General features: G+C 46.5%; 1 protein-coding gene across 3 annotated transcripts in view; it reads left to right on the top strand.

The window, feature by feature from the left end:
• Positions 1-12,500, top strand: part of phldb2b (pleckstrin homology-like domain, family B, member 2b) — a 97,624-nt gene that overhangs the window by 11,509 nt on the left and 73,615 nt on the right. For all 3 annotated transcript variants that reach the window (XM_063207412.1, XM_063207411.1, XM_063207413.1), the window contains exons 2-4: positions 3,684-3,752; positions 4,208-4,331; positions 9,014-9,196. In XM_063207412.1, coding sequence (XP_063063482.1) covers positions 3,684-3,752; positions 4,208-4,331; positions 9,014-9,196 — 376 coding nt within the window. The remainder of the gene's footprint in view (positions 1-3,683; positions 3,753-4,207; positions 4,332-9,013; positions 9,197-12,500) is intronic.

Raw genomic sequence — 12,500 nt, 5'->3', positions numbered from 1 at the left:
CAGGGCCCCCTTGACTCTTGACTCTTGAGACCCTGGGCCTGGGCCCGGTAGGCCCGTGCAGTAATCTGCAGCCTTCCCTGGTGGACTGCTGGCTTCCTGTTCCTAGCAGTGCACAGACCATATATTCAGTGAGAAGTGACAGAAAACGTTTCCGTCTCTTATACGCTGGCTCTCTATACGTTGGAGGACACTATGGAGAATCTTAAGAATGCTGACCGCTTTGACCTTCGATCAGCTCCTCCAACACCTAGTCCAGTGTTTCCCAACCTTTTTTGTCTTGTGTACCCCCAAGCCTTTTCGTTGTGCCATGAGTACCCCCTAAGTCAAGTTCTATATCGCTTTCACCATCCCAATGTAACTGACCTCCACATATTTGTTAAAATTTCATTTTTCCAAGTACCCCCTGCAGTGTGCTCGCGTACCCCTAGTGGTACACGTACCCCTGGTTGGGAAACACTGTCCTAGTCTGACAAAAAGAAACCCTAAATCTTGAAATGTAAATGAAAAAAAATGTACTTCAGAGTTATTTTGAGCCCACTTTTGAGGAAAAAGATCCATGCCTGAAGAAGACACTGGCTACTCAAAACATTGCTTGGTTCAATAAGCCCCTGTGGTTGGAGTTTCAGTTCAGTGTGTGGTGAATGTCTACTTTTACTATCAGCAAGATGCTCTTCTCATCAAGGTAGTAGGCAGTTATATAACTTGTGGGGGGAGGAAATGAAACAGCAATGTGAACAATGCATTAATATGCACAGACACTGTTGTGGGACAGTGGAGTCCTACAGTATGTGTTCCACTGCCCAGTATCAAAAATGCAGTGTTACGTCAACACTTGCAGAGTGTTCTGTGACCAAAACACTCTAGAAGATGTTAAATTGACTCTCTAAATGTTGAAGGAACACTTACATTTGTGACTGTGTGCAACAATTTACGAGCGTGGGGAGCCTCACTGGCTCTCCAGTCCCAAGGCCACAACTCACGCAGATGTAGAAGCTGTGTGGTTGCTCAGCAGCGTCCCTCTCTGTATCCATGGAAACCAGAGAGGACCGCTGCTGCTGACTGGTCAGACCAGAGAAGGGAGGAGGAAGAGGGGTTGTGTGTGTGGGGGTGTTTGGGGAAACACGTCCGCTGTCTGTCCATCTACACCACCACCCCTCTTGCTTGCCATGCCATTGCATGCCAAACACACACTGGGGCTCGTGGGAAAAAAACGGGAGAAACGGACACATTCTCAGAAGCCATTCCTCCCTCTAGTTGTCCCTCCCTCCCTTTGCGTTTTGTTTCAAAGTTTCAAGAAATGTGTTCCCTTTTTTTCTTCACTAGTCTCACCCAGCCCTCCTTGACCAACCTGCCTCCCCTCCACCCCTGTGTTCTCTGAGGAACACTTTCACACACTCACGCACTGGCATTCCAGCCCATATCAGCTGAAAAGCAGCCGGGCAGTTTGATCTTATGCATGCATGCATACACACACACACACACACACACACACACACACACACACACACACACACACACACAAAACACACACACACACACACACACACACACACACACACACACACACACACACACACAACACACACACACACACACACACACACACACACACACACACACACACACACACACACACACACACACACACACACACACACACACACACACATTCACACAGAAATTGCTACTTGCTCGGTTTGAGCTTATGCATGACATGTAGGCACATTCAGGCCCCTTGAGTCGCCCTGTGTCTGAGAACACACATGTCCAATTTGACTGTGTGTGTGTGTGTGTGTGTGTGTGTGTGTGCGTGCGTGTGTTTGTGTGTGTGTGTGTGTGTGTGTGTGTGTGTGTGTGTGTGTGTGTGTGTGTGTGTGTGTGTGTGTGTGTGTGTGTGTGTGTGTGTGCGCGCGCGTATGCGTGTTTTTGTGTGTGTGTGTGAGAGAGAGAGATCTGTGTTCAGGCCCTCAAACTTCCCAGTGGTGTCTGACAACACGCATGTGAATTGCATCCGTGTGTGTTCATCCGTGTGAGTGTGTGTGGGTTTGTATGCATCCGTCTGTGTGTGTGTGTGTGTGTGTGTGTGTGTGTGTGTGTGTGTGTGTGTGTGTGTGTGTGTGTGTGTGTGTGTGTGTGTGTGTGTGTGTGTGTGTGTGTGTGTGTGTGTGTGTGTGTGTGCGTGTGAGTGTGTGTGAACGTTTATGTGCACACTTATGTTCATGTGCTTGTGTGTGAAGCAGAGTAAGTGAGTCACTCCAAAGCCATTTAGCACAATTCTTCATCCCCTATTTAGATCAGACGAGACACTGGGCTAATGGGCTGGAGATGACTGGTCTAGTCCTGCTGCCTGCCTGCCTGGAGCCTGGTGCCCGGCTTGTGTTTGCAGGGCCGTTGACCGCTTTGGCTGGGCCCAGGACAAAGTAATCTGATAGGCTCCCTCACCCTCAGTACATATAATGAGGAGTCCATTCTTGGCCCACCTCTCTCCCCTTGGGGCCTGGGGCAACTGACCCGTTTGGTGCCCCCCTGTTGGCCTCCCTGGCCTGTGTTTGTGTCAGAGGGTCCCAGAGGGGGAAACAGTGGTTATAAGACTCATTATCAGCCATCTGCGGTCACACATGAGCACAGCACTCCCACACAGGACAGGCCTGCACAACACAGCAGCTGTGGCGGTGTGTGTGTGTGTGTGTGTGTGTGTGTGTGTGTGTGTGTGTGTGTGTGTGTGTGTGTGTGTGTGTGTGTGTGTGTGTGTGTGTGTGTGTGTGTGTGTGTATGCATGTGGGGTAGAGGGAGAGCTAGATAGCAGGAGAGAGTGATAGAGAGAAAAGAGAGAGAGAGAGAGAGAGAGAGAGAGAGAGATGATGATGACGGACAGACAGAGGCACAGAGCGAGAGAGAAAGAGAGAGTGAGCATGCATATGTATGACTACAGCATGCATATTCAATGTGCTTGTGACCTTGCATGTATTAAATGCACTTTATCTGTAAGGACAGACACCAGGTGTAGAAAGAGGTAAAGCGTTGCAGAGTCCCGCCTTGACTGCACAGATCAGGGACGACGACGAACGTGGCAAACGATTCAACCTGAAGTGTTCAATCAGGACAGCGACCAACCGAAGCTCGTGTTTAGAAAAATGCAAAAATCCCATTGGCGGCCACCTGCTGCCGCTGAGCTCATTACATATTTTTCACTCAAGTTCAACTTTTCTTTTAACGCTTTTGACGCCCTATGCGCTAGTTTTGCAGCTTTTTCCGCCTCTGTCGCTTGCTCTTTCATACAAAGTCAATTACTTCCACCGTTTAACACACCGCTTCAACGCCTGCTGTCTGTCTCTACAGTTTGGTTGCATGTCAGAGGGTGTGAATACAGGGAGGATGTGAGTGTATTTACACCTAATCCTGTTTAGTAAATGCCCCCAGCCCTGATCACACACACACACACACACACACACACACACACACACACACACACACACACACACACACACACACACACACACACACACCACACACACACACACACACACACACCACACACACACACACACACACACACACACACACACACACACACACACACACACACACACACACACACACACACACACACACACACACACACACACACACACACACACACATTACCCTCCATGTCTAAAGGCCTCTTTTGTGTGCATCTGCAGGATATAGAGGCAGACTCGGAGGGGAGACTGCAGCCAGAGTCAGACCAGCAGGACCCCGGCAGTCCACAGGTGGGTGCACAAGTTGAACGAATGATTGAATGAATGAATGAATGCGTTAGTATGAACTCCAATACATTTCTAGAAAGAAAGAAAGAAAGAAAGAAAGAAAGAAAGAAAGAAAGAAAGAAAGAAAGAAAGAAAGAAAGAAAAGAAATAAAATAAAATAAAGTCTGCCCTTGTCTTATTGTCAGTAAGTGTTACTTACTTACTAAGTGTTAGGGGCAGGTTACGAAGATGGTCTTAAGATCAGGGGGTTGCAGGTTCGAATTCCACCCTTAACTCTCCCTACACCTCCATCCCTGGCTGATGTTTCCTTGAGCAAGGCACCTCACCCCACATTGCTTCATGGACTGTAACCAATACCCTTAAAATAATAACTGTTAGCCCCTTTGGATAAAAACATCAGCTAAGTGTAAGGTAAGGTAATGTAATGTAATGTAATATGTGTGCCCCATGTGTGCCAGAGTCCTCCTCTGGACCTGATAGACACGGGGAAGGCCCTGAAGGTCCAGACGGCCTCCCCTCACCTCGTCAGCCTGGGCAGTGGACGCCTCAGCATTGCAATCACCCTACTGCCGCTTAAGGAAGGTAAGCAGGACACACACAAACACCTCAGCATGGCTATCACTTTACTGCCCTTCAAAGAAGTTAGTAAGCTGGTCATGCACACACACACACACACACACACACACACACACACACACACACACACACACACACACACACACACACACACACACACACACACACACACACACACACACACACACACACACACACACAGACACACCTCAGGTTAGAGCGATTCCCAGGTCAAGCCTGTATGTTCCGGAGTACAAACAAGGTAGCAGACTGACAGTCATTGTGATCCTCAGGATGTGTGTGCGCCTTCTATTGTTATCGCTGGCACTGGGCCTGGAGACCTGGGCCTGGACCTGGGCCTGGAGTGTGTTTGTACAGTGTGTGTGTGTGTGTGTGTGTGTGTGTGTGTGTGTGTGTGTGTGTGTGTGTGTGTGTGTGTGCGCGTGCGTGTGTGTGTATATGTGTGTGTGTGTGTGTGTGTGTGTGTGTGTGTGTGTGTGTGTGTGTGTGTTTGTGTGTGCACACGCACGGATACGTGTGTGCATGTGTGTGTATGTGCGTGTGTGTATGTATACAGTATGTGTGTTTGTGTGTGTGTGTGTGTGTGTCTACATGTGTATGTAAACTCCCTGATCCCTGGAGTTATCTCAGAGGAAGGACGGCCCACCGGTTCTGTTCTTAGTCTGATATCCTCCGACACCACCACCCACCCACATCCCTCTACCAATTCCCCCTCCCAAGAAAACAAACAATTGAAAACAATAAGACTCCTGAACCCCCTGAATATTGCTGAACAGTTTAACATCCAGACTTATATCATATTTCTGTTCAGGTGCCAGAAACCCCTCGGGTGTCACTGTGTCAGTGTGTGTGTGTGTGTGCATGCACGAGTATGTGTCTGCGTGTGTGAGCGTCCTTATCATCTTCCTGATATTAGTTACTCCTTGTCTCGTTACCTCTGCACTGTCACAATGGGAGCAGAGGGGAATGCGATCCCATTGGTAGACAGGAAACGGAATGCGTGGCCACTGGCCAGCCAATAATAAGGGGAGTGTCTGAGGCTGGGAGCCAAGGGTTACTTCCTGACGCAGGGAGCCGGACAGATTAGACTGAGGAGTTTCTCATGAGCTGAAGGCGGGGAGGAGGGTGACAAAGGGATGTATATACAGAGTGATAGGGGACAATATGCGGTCAGATACGTCCGAGAATCACATATGGGTAAACTCAAAAGACTGTGTACTTTCTACAGAGGGACCCAGACGTAGTGACATTTGTGACAAAGGAATGTATTCAGAGTGATAGAAGACAATATGAGGTCAGATAGGGCCGGGATTCACACATGGGGATACTCGCAGAGTGTCTACTGTGTACTGAAGCACACAGATGTAGACAGTGCCATTCATTTCACCTTTCCTTGATGACAAAGGGATGTATACAGTGTGATACAGAGTGATACAGACCCGTATGAGGTCAGGAAGAATCACACATCCGTCAACTCGTCTTGTGTCTAGTGCGGAGTGTGCACTCAGATTAAGCAACATCATTGATCAAGTTCTTCCTTTAATAACAAACAGACATATACAGGGTAATATGGAGTCATATGCAACCATGTGGAAATAAATCGGCCATATATGGCATGAGCAGATGCATTTACATTTGTATTTTTTCAATGACAAAGGAAGAGGGAGAGAGGATAACAGGAGGTCAGGTAGATTGGAGAGCAGAGACTTTCTACTGTGTATGGAGGGGTGACCCAGACGCAGTGACATTTGTCACATTCTTTCTTTGATGACAAAGGGATGTACAGTATGCAGGGGGATAGAAGACAACATGAAACAGGGTTAAAGTCAGAAGGTGTCAACTAGTCTAGTGTCTGCTGTCTACGGATCCACTCAGATACATTGACATTATTTGTCACATTCTTTTTTTGATGACATAGGGATGTATGCAGGGAGATAGAAGACACTGAGAAGGCAGATAGGGCCGAAAATCTGACATGAGGAAACTCAGTGTCTACTGTCTACTATCTGGTGTATGGATGCACTGAGGTGTATTATCGTTTTCTTCTTCTTTCTTTGGTGACAGCGGGATGTAGCGAGAGTGATATAGGACAACATGAGGTCAGATACATCTGAGAATCACACATGGGTAAACTCAAAAGCTGTCAACTGGAGGGACCCAGACGCAATTCATTACTTGAAGTGTTTTTCTTTTGCTGACAAAGGGATGTATACAGAGTGATACAGGATAATACGAGGTCAGATAGGGCTTCGAATCACAGATGGGGAAAGACTGTCTACTGTCTTCTGTCTAGAGTACACTAAGATGCATTGACATCTGTTAAATTCTTTCTCTGATGATACTAGAGTGATGCAGGACAATATGAGGTCAGAGACAGGGCAGTGACTATCATATGAAGAAACTCAGAGACTGTCTACTGAGGCAGTCACGCAATGCATTTGTCACATGTGTTCTATGATGACAAATGGATGCATGGAGATTGATATTGGCCAATATAAGGTCAGATAGCATTGCAAATCTCATATTGGGAAACTTTGACGACCGTCTGCTGTATACAGATGCACTCAGAGGAATTTGTTGTGATTCTGTTTTTGATGACAAGCGGATGTATCCAGAGTGATAGAGGAAAATATGAGGTCAGATATTGAAGAGAATCTCATGGTAGTCTCCTCAGGCACACAGACATAACTGACATTTGAGCTGTATGCACGCATGCGCAAGCACACACACACACACACACACACACACACACACACACACACACACACACACACACACACACACACACACACACACACACACACACACACACACACACACACACACACTGATTGCTTATGAGGTCAGATAGAGCTGCAAATCTTAAGAGCTGCTACCATGGAGAAGCACATGTGGAAAAGCTCAAAGAATGTCTACTCTCTAGTCACAAACACCCCCCCCACACACACACACACACACACACACACACACACACACACACACACACACACACACACACACACACACACACACACACACACACACACACACACACACATGCATACACACACACACACACACACACACATGCATACACACACACACACACACACATGTATACACACACACACACACACACACACAACCCCATGCACACACGCACACACACACACACACACACACACACACACACACACACACACACACACACACACACACACACACACACACACACACACACACACACACACACACACGCACGCACGCACGCACACACACACACACACACACACACACTGTGATAGTGCGCAATGTGAGGTCAGACAAAGAAATATGTCTCAGCTCACATAGACAGATGCACATGGGGAAACTCAAAGAGTGCCTACTGTGTAGTCAGGCTCTCAGAAGCTGTGGCATTTGGGACATTCTCTGGCGTCGTTTGAGCTGCAATTACATGAAATGTGAGTGGAATTGAATGTGAATATTGCAATGTGGGCACACACACACACACACACACACGCTCATATGGTACGCACACCCACACGTGTGCACACTCATCCACTCACTCTTGCTCTCTCTCTGTCTCATACACATGCACACACACAAATACATGCATACACCCACACTTAACATAGTTCCACTGTGTCTACAAATCTCTCCCTCTCTCTTTCTCTCTCTTTCTCTTTCTCTCTCTCTCTCTCTCTCTCTCTCTCTCTCTCTCTCTCTCTCTCTCTCTCTCTCTCTCACACACACACACACATACAGAAAGACCTCCACCGTGTCTACAGAACAGACATGCCAAGACGGCAAGCAGTGCCCTCCGCCCCTTTCCCTCAATACCCCCGATTTCCCCCTCTCTGACTCTTAATGGTTTGCCAGGATCACTGCTGCTCTGACATCATTGCAATCTGAGCTCTGCGAGCCCCCAGGCATTCCCATACTTTCCCTAATGAACGCCAATTTTAAACCACCCTGAGCAAAAACACTGAACACAAAAAAACATCCCCGAAAGTTACCATGTCAACACGCAGAGTACATTCCTGCCGCTATCGCAGACTATTCAGTTACTCAAGTTTTGACAGATGTATGCAGATGACTCGTTGAGATTTACAGGGTTGATAATGACTACACTGGCACACAGTCAGACTAACAATTTCTCCCCTTTTTTATTTATGACTCTGAAACACCGAACTGGCGTGTTGGCAAGAGAAGTGGTTGCTCTTTCTTGTCTGAGCTCTGTTAAAGCACGACTGAAAACTCAGTAAAGTGAAAACAGAGAAGAGAAGCTGAATGTTAGTGTCAATGAGTTAGTTTCAATTAGAGTTTATTACGTAAGAAAAATCTATAGAATGTATACATACTATAAAACAAAATGTGTTAATGAACAGACAATACATGCAGAAATGGATAGAAGAACATTCATGAAATTATCATGAAAAAAATAATTCATACCATTCATATTAGATTCTTATCAATGTAATCATATGGCAGTCCTAATGGTGTTCTCTGTCCAAGGTGCTCCAATGCGTCAGTACCCCAAGACATCATATAGACATAGAGCATTATTATCATATTTGGACATCATATGGATTGTATCATATTACGTATATACCTATGCAATGCATATATACTGTATCATATCATAGGTTATAGTATGTAAGTATGTAACTGTGTCTTCTGTTCCCAAGGTGTGACCCGTATCGGCCGTGAGGACGCGCAGGTGCCCCAGGACATCACCATCGATGGTGCGGGCATCGAGGCGGAGCACTGCCTGATCGAGAACAGGGGAGGGGTCGTGACTCTTGACCCCTGCGGTCACCTCTGCTCCCTCGATGGCGTCCCCATCACCAGGCCCACACCGCTCACACAAGGTATGATGCTCTATATGAGGACATTAAATACGGCTGCAGTTTTTTATTATTAATGACATCAACATACCGTATGGTATTTTTTACATTACATTACACGTAGCTGACATCTTTATCCAAAGCGGCTTCAGTTATTACAGGGTATTGGTTACAGTCCCTGGAGCAATGTGGGGTTAGGTGCCTCGCTTAAGGCTACCTCAGCCATGGAGGGAGGTAGAGAGTGGAAGGTTGTTTTTGTGTTAGTTGGCTGTCGTTTGGTGCTAATGGTGATATTGGTCTTAGCTTGTGTGTTGGCAAACATGGTTTCTCACGATGCTGCAAATAAGGCCATTAAATAGGGCTGGCTGCCACCTCTGTCACACAAAACTTGGACATTTTGACAACCCAGTCGACCTTTTTCTTGTAAGCAATGTGGCTCTCCATTCAGTTTCCATTTCCAAGGAAAATTTCCAGGGAATATTTCAGTAACAATACAGTCTATCTACCTCATTAGGTACAATGGACTAACTGGTGTAACTTTATGTAATACATGCTAGCGTTGTACTTACACCATAAATATACTTTTACTTTTACTGGCTACTTCTGATGAGGAGTAAGCTTAATCAATATGCTGGTTTGGGCGTCTGCTTGCTGATGTAAGTTACTGTTGCCACCTGCTGGCCATTGCTTGTAATGCAATTATAGTATTCTGCACTTAGGCATTTGAATATTTACAATTTACATATTTGAGTGTGTGCACTGCAGATGTTTGCATGGCCAAGAGTGTGCCTGTTTGTGTAACATACAAATTAGAGGCTGGGTCAAAGCTGTCGCCGGGCTTCTTCCTTCTTATGTTGGGATGTTCACCTTGTGTGTGTGCGTGCGTGCGTGCGTGTGCGTGCGTGTGCGTGCGTGCGTGTGCGTGCGTGTGCGTGCGTGCGTGTGTGTATGTTGAAGTGCAGAATGATGAATCACATGTTAGGTATGTTTTGGTAAGGAATGGCTGTGTGTGCATTCATGCTTGTGTCATGTGTGTGTGTGCGTGTGTGTGTGTGTGTGTGTGAGTGTGTGTGCCTGCGTGCTATGACTGAGCGGGCGTGTGTGAGAAAAAGTTGTGTAGATTTATGAGCTAGGGTCTGCATGGCATGATCCTCCTTTTCCAGCGGTTCCCAGCTTTCCCATTTAATTAGAGACGACGGTTTGGACTAGCTGTTGTCTGTACTGCTATACTGTGACTCACAGCTTCCAAGTGACTGAAGAGAGAGAGAGAGAGAGCAAGAGAGAGAGAGAGAGCGCGAGAGAGAGAAGGTAAAACTAACTTTCACTCCTTATCCCATTTCTCCTTCTCCTTGACATATCCTTCCGTTCATGCCTTAGCTGTCACTAAACGTCACCGGCCGCTACTGTATGAGTCATTGTTGCTCACCGGCTGTTTTTTCTCACGCTGAACACAGTTTGGCTCGAATTGGTTCGAAACAGCTCTCACTTATATTACATTGTTGCTCCTTTGTGCAAGAAATATACCATACAGTGTGTGTGTGTGTGTGTGTGTGTGTGTGTGTGTGTGTGTGTGTGTGTGTGTGTGTGTGTGTGTGTGTGTGTGTGTGTGTGTGTGTGTGTGTGTGTGTGTGTGTGTGTGTGTGTGAGAGAGAGAGAGAGAGAGAGAGAGAGAGAGAGAGAGAGAGAGAGAGAGAGAGAGAGAGAGAGATGATTGGTAGGCTATACTGAATGGGATGATGGTGAACAGTTGTTGTGGAGATCACTTATTTGTTCAGCCACTTGCACTTACGTGCGGTAAATATTTACAGTGCGAGTGTGAATCTGTGCTTTGGGTGGGGGGGGGCATTTGGGCACATTGGAGGAGGCAAGGGGAGGTGAGACTAGGTCGGAGGAGGTGAGAGGATACGGAATGGGGGATTGGAGGAGACAGACAGCAAAAGTGAGGGGTGGACAAACAGAGGGAGTGAACACAACAAACTGTGTGGGGTGGGAGGGAGAGAGAGAGAGAGAGAGAGAGAGAGAGAGAGAGAGAGAGAGCCAGAGAGAGAGAGGGAGAGAGAGAGAGCGAGAGAGAAAGAGAAAGAGATACAGAGGGAGAGAGAGAGCAAGAGAGAGGGAGAGGGAGAGCAAATTGATGTGTGTGTGTGTGTGTGTGTGTGTGTGTGTGTGTGTGTGTGTGTGTGTGTGTGTGTGTGTGTGTGTGTGTGTGAGAGAGAGAGAGAGAGAGAGAGAGAGAGAGAGAGAGAGAGAGAGAGAGAGAGAGAGAGAGAGAGAGAGAGAGAGAGAGGGGATAAACAATGGGATTGAGTTCCTGGCGTGTTTGTAGAGCCTTGCCAAACGCGTGGCAGGAGGGAGGGAGGGAGGGAGGGAGGGAGAGTGCAAACACAGTGTGAAATGAACACATCCCCCCAGCTTAAAGGGACAGTTTGGTCAATTTCAACATGCAGTTGTAATGCTCACACTACCCTGGACTTGTCAGTGCCTGAGATTTTTTTTTCTTCTTCTTCAGCCGTTTCCGAGATCCTGGTCATTGTAATGGGGGCAGCTCTTTGTTTACATTTCAAAAAACATTTTTATTTATTCCCAAAAACATCCAAAAGATTATAAAACATCAGCAGACAACTAGCAAACAGCAGTACCTTTTGGGAAAATATTTGGAGTTGGCCTATGTTTCATTTTTTAAAAATGTAAACAAATGCTGCCCCCATTAGAATTGCTCATATCTCGGAAAGGGCTGAGCCGAAAAATTTGTTATCACTAGGTACTGACAAGTCAAGGGTAGCGTGAGCAATACAACTGCATGTTGAAATTGACCAAACTGTCCCTTTAATCCACTTGGCCTGGCACTATATGGCTAACTTCACTATTAACCCTAGTCTAGACCAGTCTGCCCAGATGGAAACACACACATGCGCGCGTGCACTGCACACACACACACACACACACATACACACACACACACACACACACACACACACACACACACACACACACACACACACACACACACACACACACACACACACACACTTTCAAGTTTGTTAATTAGGTGTCTTAAACTCAACTCAATGACCCCCAAAAGGCTCAATAGTTGGTCCTGTCATTTTACATTCCAGCATGCTATTCTATTCTATGCTATTCTATTCGATTCTAATCTATTCTACGTATTCTATTCTATTCTATTCTATTCTATTCTATTCTATTCTATTCTATAATATTCTATTCGAAGATACAAACAACCCGTCCTGTGAGGAATGTTGCATGAGTTTGTTTTCACTGTATGGGGTGGTCTGAATCAAGTGTGAATGCTGACAGTTAAATTGTGTTT

Source organism: Engraulis encrasicolus, chromosome 9, assembly GCF_034702125.1.
Source record: "Engraulis encrasicolus isolate BLACKSEA-1 chromosome 9, IST_EnEncr_1.0, whole genome shotgun sequence".
Classification (NCBI taxonomy): Eukaryota; Metazoa; Chordata; class Actinopteri; order Clupeiformes; family Engraulidae; genus Engraulis; species Engraulis encrasicolus.
This window is presented reverse-complemented; position numbering and strand designations above follow the sequence as displayed.